Source organism: Narcine bancroftii, chromosome 7 (assembly GCF_036971445.1).
Source record: "Narcine bancroftii isolate sNarBan1 chromosome 7, sNarBan1.hap1, whole genome shotgun sequence".
NCBI lineage: Eukaryota > Metazoa > Chordata > Chondrichthyes > Torpediniformes > Narcinidae > Narcine > Narcine bancroftii.
Genome location: NC_091475.1, coordinates 184555648 through 184580233, shown reverse-complemented (window position 1 = coordinate 184580233; position 24586 = coordinate 184555648). Strand labels below are relative to the sequence as shown.

Here is a 24586-nt window from a genome sequence, read left to right as displayed (position 1 = left end):
AATGTTTCCACCACGACACTGCTGCAAAACAACAAATTTTGACATATTAGATTAGATTCAACTTTATTGTCCTTGTGCCAAGTAAAATACAAAGCCAATGAGATACAATTAGCATCCAACCAGAAGTTTCTGAGGATATAGTTGGAGACATGAACGGAGATATGGCAGATGGACTTTAATCTGGACATGTGTGAGTTGTTGCGCTTTGGTAAGAGGAACCAATACAATTAATGGCAGAGCTGTAAAAAACATTGATATGCAGAGAGGAAATTGAAAGAGGCTACACAAGTACATAGGTAATCAAAGAAGGTGTATGGTAGGTTTGTTGGGGCATTGAATATAAAAGTAAGAAAGGCATGTTGCAGCTATATAAATCTTTGGTTCTGCCTCACTGGTCACCCCCATCACAGGAAGGACATGGAAGGACTGGAAAATGAACAGAAGAGGGTTACCATCATGTTATCTGGTTTAGAGGGTATGGGAAGAGATTGGACAAACCTGGGTTGTTTTTTTCTGGAATATAGGATATTGATCAAAGATCTGGCAGAGGTGTTTAAATCATGAGATGCATTGATAGGGGTGGACAGGGAAAAAGTGTCACACACTAGAGGGCATGTGTTCCAAAGGAAGGGAGGAAGTTTAAGAGAGCAGTGCAGAGCAAATATTTTACATAGGAACCTGGGACGGCCTGCCAGGAGTAGCAATGGAAGCAGATACTATGGTTGCAGCAAAGGTGTTTCTTGATAGACGTACGAATGTGAAAGATATAGCTGTTGTGCAAGATTTGGACTTTATGTTCAGCACAGACGTGTGTCAAAGGGCGTGCTCCTGCGCTCTACTTTTTAATGTTCTAAATGGCAAAGCACCAACTATCCTATTTTCAATTTCTTCATAGCTTAATGCAAAATACTAAATAAGATGATAGCTTCGAGTGCGATACACTGCATACGATTATCTTTCTGTCCTTCTACACCCTTTCTCAAATTTGGTTTCATTTAATGACTATTTTTATATACTTGTCCTACTTTAATTTTACTCTGGCAAGAAGTGTTCTCAAAGGGATTCGGGCACTGACTGCTTCTTCATCGTATTGGAGGTTTGAAACCAGGATCTCAAGTTCACTGCTGGAAAGGACAGGAGACCTTACATATGCAGAGGTTACAGGAGTGCAGGAGGTGAATCCACGGACACTCGGCCAGTGCTGCCAACAGATTGTGTGCACTACATGTACGTTTCAATGAACAATCTGGAATTTTGATTTTCCTAATTTTAGTTTTGGTAATGTGGGTCTTGTCCTTTACTTAAATTTGTCACAACATTCCATTAAGCCCAAATACTGTACTGCTTATCATAAATATTATTTAGCGCTGTTCCAATTGTTATTTTTCCATTGCCAAAAAGAAAACATACTTCATCTGGCCTGATCCCAGGAGACATTTAAATGTAACTCTCTCAAATAGTAAGCTGAAGTCATGTTTTAAATTATGGCATGGCCATGTGAAAAATTGAAAAGGTGAATAAATTTGTTTTGCATTATTAAATGTAGCAATTTGTTGCTAAAAGATCTATGACAATATAAAATCGATGATTTAATAGTGGGTTAATTTTTTTTGAAGGTAAACCATTTGGAGTCTCAACAGATGGTCTAAGTAGAATCGTTATTAACCTGTCTGAGACTGCTCTCTCCAGATCTTCACTGCAAGCCTTGTCATCTTCTGGATTATCTGGTGGCTCTTTCATCCTGGATCTCAAAGGGGGTGAAGAGATCCAACACGATGAATTAATTGGATTTGTACAACATTGGCTGAAATGTCGCAATTCACTTTTCCCTCCCTCCCTCCACCTCGTCTTTCAGCAGGAGCCGAGACAGCCTTCAAGGCGGCCAGAATCTTCCTTCCATCTCAACAACTTTGGACGAATCGGTCCGAATGCTGAGAGGGTTAAGATGTGCGCATTTGAAACCCGTTAACACTTTCTCGGGGGACGATTAAACGAATGTGTGACTGGTGCGAAAGATGAATTTAAATGAGGGACGGGCCAATGCAAATCAGAGTTAAGAGCAGAGACCGCCAGCTGCAGCCCCAGCTCTTCCCCTCTCAAGCACACAGAATTGACTCTGAGGTCTGGAGACACAACAAAGGCAACTCAGCACCTCGCCCGTCCCCATCTCATTAAAAGAAAACATTTAAGAAGAAAATCTCCTGAAATCAAAGCGTCTCGACACCCACCTCCACCTCCAGATATTGGTATGTATACAACGTTTCCTCCAATCTAATCCAGTTGAACAGCTTTAAACAGGACCAAATGATACCATCAAAGGCGAAATGCTCAGTGCAGTCATTTTATTTATTATATAGAGAGGAGTTTTCCCCATTTTCTCTGTGAATTGTGTGTGGGCTTTTAACAGTGAATTTCCCTTTGTTGTCAGCCAATCTCGCGTTTCGTGGAGCGGAGATGAGTTCTAAAACGATCTTTTGGTCTGTGTTTTCAAGAGATCCCCATCCCAAACCACCTCCACCATGGACAGAGATCTGGAGTTCGAACATTTTGATGAACGGGACAAGGGAATGAGGTACGGCAGAGCATCCCGGCTGAACGGCTTACCCAGCCCCACACACAGCGCCCACTGCAGCTTCTATCGGATCCGCACCCTGCAGACGCTCAGCTCGGAGAAAAAAGCCAAGAAAGTGCGCTTCTACCGCAACGGGGACCGGTACTTTAAGGGCATCGTGTACGCAGTCTCCCAGGACCGGTTCCGCACCTTCGAGGCGCTGTTGGCTGACCTGACCCGGACTCTGTCCGATAACGTCAACTTGCCCCAGGGCGTCAGGGTCATCTTCAGCATCGATGGACTCAAGAAAATCAACAGCTTGGAAGAGCTCGTGGCAGGTGTGTATCCCACCCAAAGCACCGTTCGCGGGCGTTTGGGGAAACCCATGCGCCCCCCTCCCCTCCCCTGGGCCAGAGAGAAGGACTGCTAAGTGTGAGCAGGTGGACACATCACCTCGAACAAATAACGACTGAAGCTCAGTCAAAATCCACCTGGCGAATCATTCCAAATGGGTTTGTGGATCGTGCCTTGATTGGGGGGATCAAATAAGATTTATTCGAGATTTGAACTGATCTCTTAGAGTGAAAAAATCCAAATCTTTGGCAAAAACCACGAACTGATTCGCAGTTTAAATTCATCCAAAAAAAATTCCAAATTCATTTCTAATGAGCTGGGGGAAGAGGGGACCAAACCTTATCATTACTACATCTTGCCCCTTTTTAACAATTTGAATGACTTCTAAACCTTCCGACTACAATTTTGGTTCAATTTTCAATTCACTGCGGAGACCGAGACACACAGGTGGGTACAGGTGGGTTCTCAAATTGGTGGAGAATATTAACCCCCCCCCCTCCCCCAAGTTGAATTGCGGCAAGAAAGAACCTGGTTATTCTAACTGAACACTTAAAAGGGGATAGATCAAATCGAAAAACAGCACAGAGGTCATGTCGGGTGGGCACCTTTTTTTAAAATTGCCGTCATTATTAAATTAAAATGCAATTCAAGTGATCTGTCCACAAGGTAGTTTCAACGACTCTCTGCAATACAACTGAAATATGGAACAGTTGTATTAAATAATAAGCCCGTAGGAGAAGCAGGGACGCCCAGGAAATCTGCAGTGCCCCACACAAAGAGGATGCCTGGGTGGAGCCAGATTGCTCTCTTTAGCTCCTTTGAAAGATGATTCTGCTATTTTCCTTTGTTATCGTGATGAACTAAATTCACCAAATTGCAAGAACAATCGGAATGGTCAGATGTGAATTAGACGGAATTGCCAGCTCCGTTGCATTGAAAGGATATTGCCGATGGATAGAGAGCATGGAAACCGCCTAGTGTTGGCGACTTAATGCATGAAGAAAGATTCGTTTACCGGTGAATTTAGACCTCTCATCTATTAAAGCTATTTTTAATTCTAGCATTTCGCCATTTTGAATAATTAGCTGTCACGTCCAGTTGAAAGTCGGTGCTCTTGAACGGACAGAGTTGGAAGGGCCCTTCTGCTTCATCTAAGCGACCCACAGAAATGTTGGAGGAGCGCAGCAGGTCTGGCAGCTTCCACTGGACGTAGAGATCCAATGACCACCAGCTCCTCTTCTTCACAGGAAGGCGCTCAGGTCGGAAACAACGGGTTGATATCTTTACCTGGACCAGCTGAGCTCCTGCAGCATTTCTGGGATTTCACCACAATCCCTGCACCTACAGACTTGCTGTTTTAAGAGGGTCGGTCTTTCTACCCCCCCTTCCCTTGAGATGAATTGAAATGTAGACATGCAGCACAGTAACAGGCCACCAGTCCGTGCCGCCCAATTAGACCCATTAACCTACTCCCCCCGGTATGCTTTGAAGGGTGGGAAGAAACCGGAGCCCCCCGGGGAAAACCCAGGTAGACACAGGCAGCGCGGGATTCGAACCCCGGTCCCGATGGCTGCCGCTGTAAAGGAGTCGTGCCAGATCTGTCAATGTATGACACCTGCCAAAGGTTTCCTTTCTGAAGATGCTACATCGGGCGAGGGGGATCTACTAAAGGTTCGAGGCTCCGAGTTACCTTGGGCGGGCGTGGCTCCCAGCGACCACTCTTGGTTTTCCGTGCCCCTTTAAATGTGGTCACTACAGCATCTGGGCGAGGAAATACCTGTCCGGAAAGGAGAGGCGACCCCCTTCCTTCCGGGTGTGCCAGCTCAGCAAATCCACCTGGGTCCCGCCCGGGAAAGGACAGGATGAGGAGACTGTTCTATTGTTTTAGAAATTGTGTTCACCAATCAAAGTGCAACGAAATAGAGATTGGCCAATATGGTTTAAGAGAATTTGTACTCTAAACAAAATAAATGTGTGTGAGGAAACAGTTTGTCTCAGACAACCAACTTGAATTGATTGGTAGTTTTATGGACCTACTGATGCCACAAGGTCTTTTTTAAACATTCCACCACTTTGCCCAATGGAGTAGTCAGCATTCTTCACCGGTTTCCTCAACACTGATGGAGCTTTCGAGTTCAAGTTCATCGTCATGTGTACCAAGATACAGTGGGAAAGGTTGTTTTGTGGGAAGACCAGTTTGCATACATAGTACAAAAGTACAGCTGGCAGAGTCCTACACAACGTAATGTTACTATTTGGGGATTCATTCAGGAACCTGATAATGGTGGAACAGAAACTCCTTCACTCTGGTCCTGTGGGTTTTCATATTCGCCAATCTTCTCCCTGATGGAAGGGGGTGAAGAGCATGTCAGCAGGGTGGGATGAATCTTTTAATATGTTGGCTCTTTTCCAAAAGAGGAGATGGCACGTGAATGTGTGATTGTCCATACCATGTTCGGGACCCACTGCGGTTTTTTGGGTGGAGCAGTTCCCGTAACACGGAGTGATGCACCCCAATGGGATGCTTTCAGTGGCGCACCCGCACATCTTGTTCAGAGATGCTGATGACTTGCCAAATTTTCTCAGGCTTCTGAGAAGCCGAGGTGCTGGTGAACGTGATGATTGCATCAACACCAGAGTGAGACACTGGAGTTGTTTACCCCCCAGGAACTTAAAACTGTCTCCACCTCAGCACCACTGATGTGTGTTCAACCTTTTCTCAGGTAGTCTATAACCAGCTCTTTTGTCTTACTGATGATGGAGGAGAGGGGATTGTCCTGGCACCAGGCCACAAGTCCCTCTATCTCTCTTCAAAACTCTGATTTGTCATTTGATCCTGATTACAAATGGTTGTGTCATCAACAAATTTACGGATGGAGTTGGAGCTGTGTTTGGCCACACAGTCATGGGTGTACAGAGGGTATAGTAAAGATCTGAGTAGACAGCTTTGTGGTGCCCCATTGTAAAGGATGGTCACAGAGAAGATGTTGTCACTGATCCTCACTGATTACAGCTGCGGGATAGAAAGTCATGCAGTCAATTGCAGAGTGGGAGCTGAGAGCAAGGACATGTACTTTGGGGATTAGCTTGTTTGAAACAATTGTGTTCAAGAGATTTATTTATTGTTTTGAAATAATACAGCAAATGCAATATTACACAAAACTGCCTCCTACCTGACGTAAGGCAGACAAAGAGTTGCAATTACCATTGCCTGGCGCCCCTTACACCAAGAAAGAGAAACAGTAGCAAAAGAGTGTCCGTGGATTTGGCTCCTGCAGCCTCTGCAGTACAGTCTCCTGTTGGATCCATGAAAGTGGATCTTCTCCCAATAAATAATAGAACCACAGAAAAGCACAGCACAACAGCCATTTGGCCCTTCTAGTCTGCCAACCATTATTCCACTAGTCCTATTGACCTGCTCCCATCCCATAACCTTCCAGACCTCTCCCATTCATATATAAATCCAATCTATTCTTAAAACTCAGGATTGAGTCTGCATTCACCACATCAGATGGCAGCTCATTTCATTTCACACTCGCACCACTCCCTGAGTGAAGAACATTCCCCTAATGTTCCCCCTAAACCTTTCCCCTTTCAGCTTAAAACTATGACCTCTTGTATTTATCTCCCCCAATATGTGGAAAAAGCCCACTGTGTCTATACGTCTCATATCCTTGTAAACCTCTATCAAATCTCCCCTTCTTCTTCTTCGCTCCAAGAAATAAAGTTCTAACCTGTTTATTCTTTCCCTGTAACTCAACTCCTGAAGCTCTAGCAACATCCTAATAAATCTTCTTTCCACTCTTTCCTTCCTGTATTATATCCATCCTGTAGTTAAGTGATCAGAACTGCAAACAATATTTGGTCTTACCAATATCTTAAACAACTTCAACATAACGTTCCAACTCCTATATTCAATACTTTGATTGATAAAGGCTAAGATAGCAAAAGTTTTCTTAATAACCCTGTCTACCTATAACGCCTCCAGATCTCTTTGCTCCTCTGGACTCCTCAGTGCCCTACCATTTATTGTGTGTGTCCTACCTTGGTTTTCCCTTCCAAAATGCACCATTTCACACTTGTCTGCATTAAACTCCATCTGCCATTTTTTGGCTCATTCTCCCAAATGATCCAGGTCCTTCTGCAAGATTTGAAAATCTTCTTCGCTGTCCTCAACACCTCCTAACTTTGTGTCATCAGAAAACTTGCTGATCCAATTTACCACATTATCATTCAGATCATTGATAATAGACAACAAATAACAATGGTCCTAACACAGATCCCAGAGGCCTCCAGTCTGAGAAGCAGCCATCCACTACCACTCTCTGTTTTCTCCCAATCAAACCAATTTTGATTTCAGTTTACAACTTCTTCATGGATACCTAATGTCTGAACTTTCTGAACTTAAGTCCATATAGACAACATCCACAGCCTTTTGGTCCATCTACCTTCTTGGCAAGCTCCTTGATAAACTCTACAAGATTCATTAAACACAACCTACCATCACAAAGCCATGCTGACTGTTCTTAGCCCATGGCTGTCCAAGTACTTATATATCCTATTTCTCAGAACACCAATAATTTACCTACTACTGATGTCAGGTTCACCAGCCTATAATTAATTACCTGGTTTAGTTTTGGAGTCTTTTTTAAACAATGGGACAACATGAGTGAACCTCCAATCCTCTGGAACCTCACCTGTGGCAAAATACATTTTGAATGTATCTGCCAGGGCCCTGCAATTTCTACACTAGTCTCCCTCAAGGTCTGATCTGATGGAATATCATGCCTGGACCAGGGTTTTGGGTTGGGGGGGGGGGGGGTTGGTTTGTCTACCTTTATTTGCTGTAAGGTAGTAAGCACCTCCTCTTCCTTAATCTCTATATGTTCCATGACCCTTCTGCTTGTTTCCCTTCCTTCTTTATGCTCTATGCCAGTTTCCTGAATAAATACTCATGCAAAAGAAAAATTAAGATCTCCCCTATTACGTGAGGCTCCACACATAGTTGACCACTCTGATCCTCAAGGGGACCAATTTTGTCCCTTACTATCCTTTTACTCTTCATATGTACTTGGAGAAACCCTTTGGGTTTACCTTCATGTTATTTGTCAAAGCAACCTCATGTCTTCTTCTTGCCTTCCTGATTCCCTGATTAAAAAAATATATACATCAATCCCTTATTTCAGATACATTTTTGTTAACTGGAATGGTGGCTGTAAATAGTTCCTCAATCATTATTAAGTTTTATTCATAACAAATGAAAATTGTTAGTGCTGTGATTAATGCAACTCTATTATAGCACCATTGACGTGGGCTCAAACCTGGCTCAGTCTGTAAAAAGTTTGTACCTTCTCCCCATGTCTGCACGGGTTTCCTCCAATCCTTCAAAAGGTACAGGGTTTGTAGGTTAATTGGTTCATTTGAGTAGCATGGGCTCATGGCCTGGAAGGACCTACAACTGTGCTCTGTGTCTAAATTTCTAAAAAATTAGAGTTTCACTGACAGTTTTCTGTGGGATTGTTAGTCATTTCCTCTCAACTTGTAATCAAATAATATTACCAAGAGGCTAGGAAAATCTGAGAGAAATTAATTTAATCTCTCTTCTTCACACATTTCTCGTTCTCATAATTGTGGGAAAAACTGAAAAATAAAATGTACATTTTTTTTAGTTTTGAGTTAAATAGTTTAGCTAAATTGAGGCAGAATCTTAGAAGCTAGAGAACTGTACATGAAAGAATGTGGGTGGTAATGAATGCAATTAAAACCGAAAATCCTGATGTACAGATGAAGTCCAGTCAAATGGGCTTTCTTTACTGGAGGGACAGAGACTAGAATGTAAAGGTGTTCAAGGTTATTCATGGTCCTCTGTTTGTACCAGTACAACCTGACAAAACAGTTTTCTCTGGACCATGGTGAAGAACACACACACACACAGATATAACACACGAACAGACAAATGATGCACATTATATTAAAATAAATGTTCTTAATAAATAGAGTTACAGAGAATTGTTTTGGAAGAAGTTCATCATTCTCACTGCCTGTTGGAAGAAGCTGTTCCTCAGCCTGATGGTTCTGGCTCTGATATTCCTGTATCTTTCCCAATGGCCGTAGCTGGAAGAGGCTGCCTGCAGGGTGCTAGGGGTCGTCCATGATTTTGTGGACAATGATCCCGGTAAATCCCATCAATAGGAGGATAGCTGGTGATCCTCTCTGCTGCTTTTACAGTCCTGTGGATTGACTTCCGATGCGATGCTCTGCAGCAACCATTCCGAACTGTGATACCACTGGCCAGGACCTGCTTGTTAGAGCTCCTGTAGAAAGTGGTTGGTAGCTTTGCCTGGCTCAGTCTTCTAAGGAAGTGTAGTTGCTGCAGTGCCTTCCTGACAAGTGAAAATAGGTTATGTGGCCAGGATAGATAATTTCTTAAGTGGACTCCGAGGAACTTATGCTCTTCACTCTCTCCACTACTGTCTTATAAATGGGTCTCTGGTCCTCCAATCATCTCCTTTATCTTGTCCACATTGAGAACTCAGGTTGTTATTCTTGCACCATTTCATGAAATTTTCCACTTCTTTGTATTTTGACTTATCATTTTGCTGAGGAGGCCGACCACTGTTGTGTCATCAGCTCCGTTGGAGCTGGATCTGGCGTTGCAGTCATGAGTCAGTAGCGTGAACAGGAGCAGGCTGAACACACAGCCCTGATGTGTGCCTGTGCTCAGTGTAATTATACTCCATATTCTGTTGCCAACCCGGAATGGGGTCAAAATCCAGTTACAGAGGGGGTGTTGAGTCCCAGTGAGGACAGCTTCTCCACCAGCCTTACAAGAAGTCAAGTAGTGGCAACATTTTTAGAAGTTTGTTTTTGAGACATTGATTGCTTTACATTAACACCTGGAGCTCGACTAACTTTACACCTATGACTTTGTGGCTTGGTACAACAACAGCACCATCTACAAATCTGCTTCTGATTCCACTGAAGTGGGCTGTACAAAAAGGATGATGAGTCAGCGTTTGGGAGGGAAATTGAAAACTTGGCTGAAGGTGGTGTACTGAAAACAACCTCTCACTCAATGTCACCAAGACCGAGGAGCTAATTGTAGACTTAGGGAGGGAAAACCAGAGGGGCACAATCCAGTGATTACTGGGGGATCAGAGGTGGAGAGGATGAACAAATTTAAATTAAGGGGAGTCACGATTGCGGAGGACCTTTCCTGCTCCCAACACACTAATGCATCATTGAAGAAAACACGCCAGAGCCTCTACTTGCTCAGGAATTTGCAGAGATTTGGTATGACATCTGAAACCTTGGTAAACTTCTACAGATGTGTAATGGAAAGTGTGCTGACCGGCTGCATCATATCCTGGTATGGGGACGCTAATACCCTTGAGTGGAAAGCTCTGCAAAAGGTAGTGGACGCAGCTCAGTACATTACAGGCAAAACTCTCTCTACCATTGAGAAAATCCAGGTGTAACGCTGCCATTGGAGAGCAGCAGCAATCATCAAGGATCCACACCACCTAGCACGGGCTGCCATCAGGAAAGAGGTCGAGATGCCACAGCATTTGACCACCAGGTTCAGGAAAAGCTGCTATCCCTCCACCACCAGATTCCTAAACAACAAACTCCACCAGGGGCTCATTTAAAGACTTATCTTGCATATTATTTAATCTAAATATTTACTTTTCTCTTGGTTTATATCTCTCTTTTGTATACATATCTTTCTTCTTGAGAACAGTTTACAGTTATCGTTAAGTTTAAATTCTGCCTGGCCTGCAGGTAAAAATAATCTCAAGGTTGTATGTGATGCTATAATATGTACGCTGTCAATAAATTTGAACTTTGAATCTCCTCCCCACCCCTCCTCTTCCTCCCTCTCCCCCCCTCTCTCCCCCCTCTCTCTCTCTCCCCCCTCCCTCTCTCCCCCTCTCCCTCTCTCCCCCCTCTCCCTCTCTCCCCCCCTCTCCCTCTCTCCCCCCTCTCTCTCTCCCCCCTCTCTCTCTCCCCCCTCTTTCTCTCTCTCTCCCCCCTCTCTCTCTCTTCCCCCTCTCCCTCTCTCCCCCCTCTCCCCCCCTCTCTCTCCCCCCCTCTCTCTCTCCCCCCCTCTCTCTCTCCCCCCCTCTCTCTCTCCCCCCCTCTCTCTCTCCCCCCCTCTCTCTCTCCCCCCCTCTCTCTCCCCCCCTCTCTCTCCCCCCCTCTCTCTCCCCCCTCTCTCTCTCCCCCCCTCTCTCTCTCCCCCTCTCTCTCTCTCTCCCCCCCTCTCTCTCTCCCCCCCCTCTCTACCTCCTCTCTCTCCCCTCACCTCTCCTTCACCCCCTTCCCCACGGCATGAAGCCATATTGCATACCTCTAATCAGTCCCTGGCTATCCAAATACTTGTATATCCAATCTCTTAGAACACCTTCCAATAATTTATCTACAACTGACACCTGACTCACCGGCCTGTAATTTCCAGGATTAATTTTGGAGCCTTTTTTTAAAAACATTGGAACGACGTGAGCTACCTTCAAATCTTCCTGTACCTCACCCGCACCAAAGGACATTTTAAATATTTCTGCCAGAGTCCCTGCAATTTCTACACTAGCCTCCCTCAAGGTCCACTCTAATATCTTGTCAGGCCCTGGGGATATATCCATCCTTATTTGTTTTACCATCTCCTCTTTAATCTGTATGGGTTCCATGACCTCACTGCTTATTTTCCTTACACTCTTCGACTCTGTGCCAGTTTCCTGAGTGAAAACCAAAGCAATAAAACCCAGTTAAGATCTTCCCCAACTCTTTTGGCTCTACACGAAGGCAACAATTTTGTCCCTTATACTTCCTTTTGCTCTTAATATACCTGTAGAAACCCTTAGGATTTTCCTTTATATTGTCTGACAAAGCAAACTCATTTCTTCTTTTACCCTTCCTGATTTTTTTCTTGAGATTTTTCTTGCATTTTTTAAATGTTCCTCAAATACCTCATTTGCTTCATGTTGCCTATACCTGCTATGCCCCTCTCTCTTCCGAACCAGATCCACAATGTCCCTTGAAACCCAAGGTTCCCTATGTGTGCTAACTTATTAGTTATATAATGGTATTATGTCATGGACTGTATGCACGTCATACAATTGGGAAGAATTGGTCTTTTAAATTTAGCATTTTTTACTGTTTGAAATCCTCATTTTTTCCCTCAGTCCTCTCCTATCCATTATGTTCTGCCAATTTATAATTTCTTTTCTGTTGCGATCCTTGACCTAGGCACACATCTTGGAAACAGAGGGAACAAGTTTGCTCAAAGGCTTTCTTCACAAGCAACTCTACAAATAACATGTTGGGTGTTTATACATAATGCCTTTTGTAATGTTTTCACTACAGTAAATTAGGACATTCACACCAGGGGATAATTCTATGCACAATAGAACTGTGCATAGAAATGTACCCCATTGCGTCACCTTTGAGAAAGAGAGAAAAATTAATGCTTGAAATGTAAACATTGGTTAATATTTTTGGAACTACATTTTACACTTTTAATTACTTAATATTTTAGTGTAGAAATATTATTACCATTGAGTTGTATTCAATGCAAGCAAGCATTATCTGTGCATCTATTGAACTGAATTGTTGATATTTCTCAGGGGAAAGTTATGTCTGCGCATCTATTGAGCCATTTCGGAAGGTGGACTACACAAAGAATGTAAATCCTAACTGGTCAGTGAACGTCAAGGCAACTGGAAGCGGACGCACACCAACATCTGTCAGTAGTTCCAAAGCAAGTCCAGCCGAGACAAAGGAGAGCAAAGATTTTATCCGACCCAAGCTGGTGACCATTATCAGGAGTGGTGTGAAGCCACGGAAAGCTGTGAGAATTCTGCTGAATAAGAAGACTGCACATTCATTTGACCAGGTTCTGACAGATATTACTGATGCCATCAAGTTGGATTCCGGAGCAGTTAAACGTTTGTACACATTAGATGGGAAACAGGTAGAGTGCTTTTTAAAAAAAATATCAATACTTACAAGAAGAGAAATAAAGCGTTAATGTTATTAACTATTCAGTCAGTTAAAGTGATCAAATAAAGTAAAATTAATTCCCCAAACCTTTGCTTATTATTGCTACTAAGAATGGAAAACAAAATCAGAAGATTTAAAAAAAATTTGTTTAAATCTGGTGCATGTAGAAAACTAGGAAGTCTAGAGTAGATTTGACATTCAACCAGATGAAACAGTTGGTTAGTGTTTCACCATGGTGAATCAGATTGTAGATGTTGGTTACAGACTTTTATGTTGGAAAAGTCATGTGACTCAATGTAGCAATGATTCGATATGAATAAAATTAGTTTGTAATTTTGCTAAAACATCACAAGAGATGCTTCAGTCTGACTTTTCCCACAGCAAAAACAGATGTAGATCATTTAATTACTTACCCTCCAATAAATATGTAGTGTTACCTGAAATGAGAATGAGTCATCAATAGAATGAAAGTAGGTGGTTAGATTTTTCACACATGACTTTTAATGTATTTCATTAGGAAGAAATAATGGCAGAAACTCATCGAGAAGTTATACCAGGTCTCAATCCACAGGAAATAGATATGTTTACTCCAAAATCTATGATAAAGATTTGTTAAAGGTATATTTGAAAAAAATATGCAAAATAGAACAGTCACAATAGGAAATCATTAACATTATTTGTGACATTGGAAAATATAAAACTGACTATATTGAGAAAATGTAATGCTTTTAAGAAAGTAGAGAGAGCAGATTTCCTATTTCACTAAAATCAAGTATTTCAGAAGACAAATTTCATTAGGGAAATCGTGATCCCTCAGGTTTGAAGACTGCCCCTCCTTGGATTAGTGGATTTTGTAGATGTGTTGGTAGCTGGAATGAATCTTAAACTTTCCATCCTTTTCTACTATTTTCCCCACCTAGTATGAGACGATTATTATTGTACAAGGATGTGGCCTTCCCTACTCACTGGTGGCTTGTGGCTTTTTGTTGGATGGGTAATTTATTTTCTGATGGCCGTGCTGCGCTTCTTAATGTTTCCTTTGCAGGAGTCTTTAAAGGATTTCCTCAGGTTCATTTTGACATATGATAATTTACTTTGGTTGCTGTGCACTGGGCACAATTTGAATAGCTTGTGTTGGCCCGATCAATTGTCTCCAATTGTTTTTATGGTGAGCAAACCGCAACATCTTTTCAAACTTACAGCTTTTATTATGCCGTTCTGAATGGGAAAGGGGAATGGCTTTTGCCATGTTGGTTTGTACCAATGTATCTCCTTCCTCTTCTTCCCTCCCAGAGCATCAAGTGTTGGAGTAGATGCATTATGATGGTGGCAAAGATATAATTGTCCAACGATTGGTGGAGGGTTGCAAATTTGCTGATCGTTGGTGAAAATCTGACCTTGGATAACATAAAAGCCATTTCTCATGTTGCCCAGAGATGTAGTTTGTATATCTGACAGGACAAGCTGTGACTCCCAACTGAAGCACCAAGGTTGACCATCACATGCTACTTTATGTTTCTCACTTTACAGAACCATCAGTCCTGTCTTCAGCCATTCTTGCCCCTCTGTTCAACTGACAATTTGACTCTTGATGACAAAGTGCAATTGCAATTCTAGCATGACATTTTAGAAGAAGATAAAACCATCCTTTTTTCTCCCTCAGTTGGCATTTTCATGTCAAATCTCACTGAAAATGGGATTGTTGCCATGAAATCTTGAAAGTGCTCAGGTAAATGTTCCTGGTCTATGTTTAGATTTGTTATCATCTTGGGTGCCAGATAGAGTTTGCACTTTATAAGATACAAAGAACATTTTGGTGCTTTCCAATTTGAGCAATACCTCTGGGCATGACTTTCCAGCTTTCTCATCAAGTAGGTTGAACTGAGAGGTCCTTGAAGTGTCACTTGGTAAGATGAAGATTTCATCTTCCCTTTACCTCTCCATGTTCAAACTCTGTGCTATCCTGTAATTCCAAGGACAAAATGTTCATCACAAGACTGCTGCTAAATACATGTTTGTGAATAGTGACACAGAAATCACTTAATTTGCCTCTGTTTCCACATGCCCATTGCCACATGGTTTGATAAATGAATTTAAATCTATTGACAAAAGTTTTGGGAAATTTTTTTTTAGTGTGAAGAGACCTTTGGAGACTTGTATCCATGTAACCTTTGGTGGGAACAATCCCATGTCCAATGGCAAGGATGTCCTAGTCATTTAGGCCTTCTATGGCAACCTTTGCTTGATTTTGTAGTTGATAATGATAACATTTATTGTCATTTATTTTGTACAATGTACTTATGCAAAGATGGTTGACATAGCTGTTAGCGCAATGCCTTTACAGCGGCAGCGATCAGGACTGGGGTTCGAATCCCATGCTGTCTGTAAGGAGTTTGTACATTTTCTCTGTGTTTGTGTGGGTTTTCCCTGGGGATTTCGGTTTCCTCCCACTGTTCGAAGTGTACCGCGGGTGTCGGGTAATTGAGTGTAAATTGGGCAGCACGGACTTGTGAGGGGAAATGGCTTGTTACCGTGCTGTATGACTACATTTAAATTAAAAATTTAGATTTAAAAAATGTAAATTTTAAATGCTGCAACTGAACAAGTTCTTTGTTTAAAAACAACTACAAAATCAACTGGTGTAAACAACTATAATAGTATATTTAATTAATTTATAAAGAGACAATAAATTAAAAATATAATGAATATTCATTGTAATCCTGGTGCAAAATAAAAGTGACTTAGCAATAATACAGACAATCCTTTTTTTTTGGCATCACAGCTTGATTAGTGCCACAAGGGGAGGTTCAAAAGACTGATGGCTGTTGGAAAGAAACAATTTTTCAATCTCGAGTTGCTGGTCCTCAGACTTCTATACTTTCTGCCCAGCGGTAGCAGTAAGAAAAGGTTGTGACCAGGGTGATGGGGGTCCTTTGAGATTCGCTGCCTTCTTGAAGCAGCATCTCAATGTTTTGTAGCGTGACGCCTGATTCACCTGTACCACTTGACATCCTTCAGTGTGTTGGTCTGGTACTTCACCTTTGATCTTGCTACCATGGGTAATCCTTTCAGGAGTTTTCCTCAATATTATACAAGGCCACACTACCACAACAGGGAGGCAGTTCACTGGGCCTACATTGCCAACATTGCAGCAATATTTTTAAAAAGGTATGGCCTTGAGGTTTTGCTGGAATTGTGCATTTCCATTGGTGTACTTGATTGTGTCGAGCTTGAAATATCAGAAAGTCTTAACCTCCAGTTCCACTTCGATAATTCAAGCATACAAATTGCGATGATGTCCACAGTAGCTGCACAATTTCCCTTGGGGCCATCCCTCATCTGGTAGTCAATTACAATCTTCAGTCTTATGAATTTGTTAAATGTACTTCACAAAGGAAGCAAGTTGTAAATATAACAGCCACCATATTTGAAGCAAGATGGTGATTTAGATTCATTACACTGTCATGGCCAAATTATATAATTAGTGTCATATTTAATTGTATTTTTAAAAGAATAGCTCAATATGTGGCTAAAGCACAATGCTTGGCCACGGGAAGCTCAGATTTTGATCCACAAACAAAGTGTAAGTGCTCAGCAAAATGGTTACCTGATCTGCCTTTGGGCTCACCAGTGTAGAGGGGACACACCAGGTGCAGTCGAAATGCAGGAGTTCAGGTTTGTCTACCAATCCAGTTAAGGATCCCCTCCCTACAAAACATGCAGTCATGTTCATGGTGTAGCCATATTGTGGCCACCTCTACATTGGTGAGACCAAACACAGATTGGGTGACTGCTTCACTGAGCACCTATGCTTTATTAAGGGGTCTAAACTTGAGCTTCCTGTAGGCACCCATTTTAATTCCCCCCCCCCAACTATTTCTGCAATGTCATAAAAGTTTTAAAAAAACACAATGGAGAAACTCAGCAGGTCAAACAGTGTATACAACAAAGAAAAAGATACTTCATCAAGGTCTGACAAAATGTAGACAGGTTCGCAAACAAAATGTTGGGAGGTGGGGAGAGACAGGGCGAGGAGCATAGTCCCACAGGCAGGAGGTGAGAGGTGAATAAGGGAGGGAGGTCACACCAGCAAACAAGTGGAGGGAGGGAAGGGGGTGGAGAACTGGAGGAAAGAAGACAGAGGGATGGGGAAGAGAAGGAGAATGAGGAGTGGACTAACAGAAACGAGAAAAGTCGATGTTCATCCCATACTGTTGGAGAGGGCCAGGATGGAAAATTAGTTGTTGCTCCTCCAATTCACGGGTGGTCTTGGTTTCACAGAACGTGAGGCCATGAACGGACAGGTCAGCACGAGAGTGGGACACAGAATTGAAGTGGTTGGCGACTGGGAGATCCCTGGCACTGATTGACTGTCTTTAATGTCATCCACCGTCTGAGTGAGACTAATCATAAACTTGAAGAATAACACATCATATTTCTCCTGAACAGCCTTAATTTGAATAGTGTGACTGAGAGCGCTCAAGACCAGAGAGAGCACAACATGTTTTTATTCAGTAAGAATAACGCACATGGCCTTTGGACTGAACTGGGGTTTTTGTGGGGATCCAGGGTTAATAGTCGGATATGTGGGGGCAGAGTCAGGGGAGGAGCCAGTCCTTAGAGCATCACACCAGTAGTAAATTCCCAGTTCACTACATTCACCCCTTCCTTCAGAATGAAGCCTGCGGGTGAAACAGACAACATAGAATAGTCAAAAAATATTTACAAAATCAACCTGTCAGGAGATCTGGAGATGCGGGCAGATCACCGTAGTGCGGGCGGGCTCTGGACTTCCTGATCCTCCTATGATTCAGGGACTTGGGTGATCTGGATCTAGTTGAGGGGTGGCTGGAGCCACTTCCTGAGTCATCTCACCTGAGCCCCTTGGTGTTTCCCAGGGAACCCTAAGTAGGTCCTGACTCCCTTGGGCTGATGGACCCTCAGTTCCGGTGGGTGCCAGGTCCTTGATCAAGACAGTGTCCTCCCTGCCATCTGGGTATGCTACGTAGGCATGTGGGGCTGGCATGGGGTAGGTGCATTTTCTTGACCAGTGATTAAAGACATGTCTGAGATGGTAGTAAAAATTTGTAATTAAAGGTGATCTATATAATAAGGAAGATAAATCAATAGCACAAATGGGTTTGATTTGTAACTATTATAGAGTAGCTTTTGGAAAATAAAACCAGAAGCTAAGTAAATCTGGGTGATAGAATAGACTTTTGAGAAGAGAAGAAAAATGGAAACAAGGAGGAGGAATTCTCACTATGAAGGAGAGAAGGGACCTTGGCTCAGAAAATCAAGTTGTCGAAAATTAATATAGGTCAAGGCTTAAAGATACAAAAAACACTGTTCAAGCTCCTCAGCATGTGGGGGAAGAAACTGCATCTTAAATTCTTACCTTGTTTCTGCAGCCCTCTCCCCATACATAACCCACATTGTCAATGCATATTTTTTTATATTCCTCCTTCCAACAGTACATGCACAAATATTTGAGAACATTTTGGAAACAGGATCTCTAATGAGAGGGAGAGTGTATTAATGGGTCCATAAGCTGGGAGAAAGCAAGTGCAGAAATGGTAGATGCTTTCATTTTTATTTATCTCCTTCATTTCCTCCCTCCTTGCCCCTCTTCCTCTCTCTGTACATTAGACTTGCTTTCATTACAGTACGAGTCTTTGAGATGTCTGATCAGGCCAATGCAGAATGCGCTTACTCTGCCACAGGTGCGCAGGGAGATTACTGACAGGGTTCGCTCTTCCTTGCATCCAGACTGGGTTAGATCAGATTATTATTTAAATGGGAATTGATTGCAGCATGCTGCCATGCAGAAGGATTCGGGAGTGTTGGTGCATGAATCACAAAAGGTTGGTTGGCTGGTGCAGCAGACTATCAAGAAGACAAATGGAATGTTGGTGTTCATTGTTAGAGGGATTGAATGTAGGAGCAGGGAGGTTATGCTGCAACTGTACACAGTACTGGTGAGGCCACATCTGGAGTACTGCATGCAGTTCTGATCTCCTTACTTGAGGAAGGATGGACTGACTTTGAATGTGGTGCACAGTACGTTCACCAAGTTGATTCCAGAGATGAGGGGTTAGCCTATGAGATTGAGCCATCTGGGAATGTACTTGCTGGAATTTAGAAGAATGAGAGGGGATCTTATAGAAATGTGTACAATTATGAAAGGCATAGATAAGATAGAGGTAGGTAAGTTGCCTCCATTGGTGGGGGAGATGATCTCATTGAATGGTGGGGCAGGCACGAGGAGCTGGATGGCCTACTCCTGCTCCTATTTCTTATGTTCTTGTGTTGTGTGATGCTGGGTGGTTCTTAATACCACACCACACATCTCCATTTTTAGCTATCATAGACCAGAGATGCCCACAAGTTGGAGGGGATGTTGCACATTTTCAAGGCAGCTTTGAGAATCCTTGAATCATTTTTTCTGCCTAGCTTGTAATCTCTTGGAATGATGGTGCTTAGAGTGGCAGGAATATTTCAGGGATCTGTTTTCTGATGTGCAAATAATGTGGCCTTCCCACTGGAACTGACAGAATTTAACTAAGACCTTGGTTGAAAATGTTGGTCTGGGGGAGCGAACTGAGTTCACTTACTCTACCTCTTCACGTAGAGACAACATTGATGGTTTTTCTCAATTTTGACATACCTGCTGTAGTATTTTATATTCTGAAGCTGATGTAAAGGCAGAAATCAGCGCTGTCGAGTAGATCATGTATGTGGTTTAAGTTCTTGTTCTTGAAACACACTTTTCCTCAGATGGTCCAGGCCTGTACTCTGTGCTCGAGACCATGGTGAATCTCAACAACACCATCTACCTTTGTTGAGAGAAGGCACCAGAAATGTGGGAGGCTGTTCATCTTTTCCATGGTCTTGACATGGACCTTTACACTTCAAAGGCTGTGTGGTGCCATGGGGCATTTTGGTAGAGAACTTTGTTTTGTAAATGCTGTGTGTTAGGCCCATTCTCTTGTATGCATTAACTGATGGTAACTTGGGGATTAGATTGCAAACTTGTGCATAGACAACAAAAGTCCATGGACTGTAGCTTTTGTCTTGGAGTGGAAATAATGTAGGTTAAACAGTTTTCCATTTGTCCTTTGGCAAGGGTAGTAAAGAAGGTGTTTGGAATGTTTTCCTTCATTGGTCAGGGCACAGAGCAGGGCTGTCATATTACAGCCATGGACAATGTTGGTGAGATCACACTTGGAGTGTTGCGTGGCATTCTGGTTGCCCAGTGATAGGAAATGTGTCATTAAGATGGGAATACAGAAAAGGTTCATAAGAATGTTACTGGGACTGGTGGGTTCAAATCACATGGAGAGACTGGGATATTTCTTCCAGGAGTGAAGGAGGCTGAAGAGGGATCTTGTAAAATAACGAGGTGTAGAGATGAGTAAATAGTCATAATCCCTTTCTCAGTGTAGGGGGATCTAAAACTAGAGGGCATAGATTTAAGGTGAAAGGAAAAAGATTTAAAAGACCTAAGGGCCGGTGGATATCTAGAATGAGCTGCTAGAGGAAATTATAGAGATAGGTACAATTTATAATGTGATCGTAAAGATTGAGGGGGAGATGGACCGAATGCAGGCTAATGATAAGAAGAATTAAGTCTCTGATTCCTTGAGTAGACAACTTGGCCAGTGTGAACATGACGGCCCAAATAGCCTGTTTCCCTGCTGTAAAACTCTGACTCTATTAATTCTACTGAGAGTGAAGCTTGACAGGTGAACAAGGGAAATGATTGAAGAATGTTTTCAAAGGTTTCTTGATTAAGTATGGGATGCTATTGGCATGACTGATGGCATCAAACCAAGACACGAATGGAGGTAAACCATTTTGTAGAGCTTTGAAAATCAAGCCTCCAAGGTCACCTTTCCCCTTGTAAGCAAACTACATCTACCATATCGTGGCTTAAATTATTCCAAAACTGAAACAGCTTTATATTTTTGAAAATTAGTGCCTATCAATACTAACAAGTATATAGATCGCAATACTGGATGAAAACACTCCAGAAAAATGCTTCTGTAGAAGTGGTGATGAAGCTTTTCAAAAATTTCACTTGAATAATGAATAGTTTTTTCTTATATAGTGAAAAGTCTTTGTACTATGTGGGATGATTTCAAATATATGTACCAAAGTAAACAGCATCTCCAAGTTTCCCATTTGCTGTCTCCAAAATATATGATTTTTAACTAAATATATTTATATTGGTAACATTAAAAATTCACAGTAAAAATGTGGTATGATGAGGCTTTTGCATCATTTAAATATGAATATATTTTGAAATAGCTATGTGAAAATGAACAAAAAGCTACTGAGAGAATATCACTGATGCATAAAACAGTCAGGTATTAAACATTGCAAAGCAATATTTCAGAAGGTGATAATTGTCAGATTGAAAACCTCTCAAAATAAGAATTCAAGCCAATTTAAAGCAGCGCTGTTGGTGTAGTGGTTAGCACAATGCCTCTACAGCGCCAGTGATCATGACTGGGGGTTCGAATCCTGTGCTGTCTGATAGGAGTTTGTATGTTCTTCCCATGTCTGTGTGGGTTTTCCCCGGGGGCCCTGGTTTCCTCCCACTGTCTGAAACGTACCGGGTATGTAGGTTAATTGGGTGTAAATTGGACGGCACATCCTGTTACCGTGCTGTATGTCTCAAGTTTTAAAAAAAATGAAATAAAAAAAGTAAATAAAATTTAAATTTAAAATGTGAAAACTATACTATTTAGTGTAGTCTTGTTGGTTATGAAATCAGCAGTAATAACTTCAGTGTCGATTGCATATTGTTATTTAATGTGAGATATTGCGTGAATTTTCATTGGGATAATTTGGTTGTTAGTTGCAGGATTTTTACACTATTTGACATTAAAAATGCAGAGTATAAAGTAAATATAAAAAGTTATTAATTTCTTGGTGATGTTGCCCTCTTTTGTTCCCAAACAAATGATGATACGAGAATCTGCAAATTGCCTTTTGAACACTCTATTGTAATAGTTCTCCAGATTAGGATTTTTAATGAGAATTACTCTTAATACGTGAGTATTCAAAAATCTAATCCATTGTGGTTGAAAAAAGAAAAAGAATCTTGCATTTTATTCAGGGGATCAGAATTAATATCTAGAAAAATGAATGACTAATAATTGATAGACACGTATGGGCAGATCATCTATTTGATTGACTATTATTAGTTCTTATTCATTTGAGTATTTTCACTGTTGATTGTTCCTTTCTGTAATTCTTCTAAATCTCATGATATTATAGTCATATTTTTGCACTGAATCTCATGATATTATAGTCATATTTTTGCACTGAAACTTGCTGAAAATTTCCGGAACCATATTAACATCCTCACTGAGATAGGAAACATTTCATGTACATTCTGAGACTTCATTCTGCTCCTCATCCTTTCCCCTCCTCCCTTCAACCCCACACATGATTAATTTATTTTCGCCTCGCTTTAAGAGGGTTATCTGTGGTATAAACACAACCCCACTTCTGTTAAATAACTATAATTCAAATTCTGTCTTTGAATGTTAGTATAACTCCTTTACTAGTATTCTTGCATCTGGTGTATTCTTCTCTCTTCTCTATCCCAAATCTATTATATAAATGTTATAATTCCCATTCCTGTCATTATTTAAACCAAGCCTTCATTTGTCCATTAGATACTAATTTGTTGTGATACATTTCCTGCTCACCAATGTGAATGTTGTGACATTCACTTTATATTTGCTTATTTTATTATGTTTTTCTCTCATTAAATTTCTCCTCCTTTCTGGAGAACTACTCTGACTTCATTTTCTCTCTGCGCAACTTTGTTCTCCCCTATAATGGTTCATCCTGATTTTCCCCTTCCTATGCCAGACTTGTTTAAACCCACCCTCAAAGAATGAACCTGACTACATTTTTTTTTAAAACCAGCACTTATTTGTAATTAAATGAAGGTTGTGGATTGAACAAAAGAGAAGAATTTTACCCTTTTCCAATGATATGAAGCTCAGTGACATTGTCAGCTGTGAGGAAATGCAGGAATGGATAAATGATTGGGTAAGAATGTCGCAGATAGAATGCATTGTGGAAAAATGACAAGTCATGTAGTTCAGTCGATAAAAAGGGAATATTTTTATGAAGTGGTGGGAAATTATGAAGCGTTGAGGGAACCTGAATATACTTTTGTGCAAATTATAGAAAATTAAAATGTAAGAAAGGCAAATTGAGTGCCGTGACATTATTCTCCAATTATATGAAACAGGGCCTGGCATGTTGTGTTCAGGTTTTTTCAATGAAAGGTATGATACTTGTAACAGAAAGAGTGCAAGAAAAAGACTCATCAAGTTAATCCCTGGAATAAACAAGCTTTGCCAAAAAGATGAATTTATAAGGATGAGAAGCGATCCCATTGACAGGTAAAATTCTTGTTGGGCTTGACAGGGTAGATGTGGAGTTCTTGTTTCTCTTGGATGGGGTATCCTGCACCAAGGCTTCATACCTCCTGAATAAGGGGCCAGCATTGAGAGATGATCTTCACCGAGAGTAGAGAAGCTTTGGGATTCTCCACTAAATGAGCTGTGGAGTTTCAGTTGCGGAGAATATAGATTTTTGGATACAGTTAAAACCCTGGTATCTGGCACTTATGGGGATTGGTAGATGCCAGATAAATTGCTTGAGACTGTGTGATTGGTGAACCTGCAATTTATACCTATTTATTTTCCACAATTTTATTTTTGCCTATTGCTGGAGGCTGTTGGTTGCTTGAATTCCAGATAACAGGGGTTTTAGTATATTAAGAGGAATTGGGGAATTGAATGATGTTGAGGTGAACTATTGGCTAAGGACTGAATGGCCTTCATATATTCCATTTCTTATGTTCCTTCACTTTCGGTCAGCCCGGCTGTTTGCTTTTCAACATACAGGTGGTGTTCGATACACAGCTCAGAGACTCCCTACAGCCCTCACAAGGCAATGTTCTGCATAGGTGCTGAAGTTTATTTATATTACTTAAATTTCCTCAACAGGCAAAAATGACAGATATTGCAAATTAGATGCAATTCTTTGTTTTGTAACCATAAAATAATAATCAGTATTATTTCTGGATATGATTCGGAAATGAAATTTTTTTTTTCACAGAATGCTCTTTGGATAATCACCTCTTTTCTTCCAGATTGTCTTTACAGTTGCAGCATTTTCTCAGATTACAAATTAGTCTGATTTCTGTTTCCATGGTAAAAAAATAACTGGCAAGGCTTAGTTGCTTAGCGACAGAAAGTGCAGTATTGAGCTGTAGGCCCTATCTACGTAAACTCAGTGATGTAATTCTTGGCCATGATAATGATAAAAGATCTATCACCTTTAGAGGAAAAACTCAAAAAATGCTACAAGATTAGCAACTGCCGTCATCTTTGCAATGAGGTCACAGTCAAATTAATCTGTGCGATCTAAGTAGTGGCTTCTATGTTCTAAGATCAATCTAGAGAACAAAAATCGCAAAGCTTTTTCAGTGATGGGGGAAGGGGAGGGTGTAATCATTGTTAGTTTCACTATGGCGTTCGACTGGCTCATTTGCCAGTCATTTATCAGTCATTTATTTGTTCAAATCACAATGTATGGATAATACAAAAGAGTTTCAGAAGGAATTTATTACAAGCCAAAGAGAATATAATC

At 41.4% G+C, this 24586-nt stretch overlaps 1 protein-coding gene across 1 annotated transcript in view; it reads left to right on the top strand.

Annotated features, from left to right (window-relative positions):
- Positions 1-2519: 2519 nt before the first annotated feature.
- Positions 2520-24586, top strand: part of dclk1a (doublecortin-like kinase 1a) — a 266264-nt gene continuing 244197 nt past the window's right edge. The window contains exons 1-2 of the mRNA XM_069891679.1: positions 2520-2889; positions 12526-12872. Coding sequence (XP_069747780.1) covers positions 2520-2889; positions 12526-12872 — 717 coding nt within the window. The remainder of the gene's footprint in view (positions 2890-12525; positions 12873-24586) is intronic.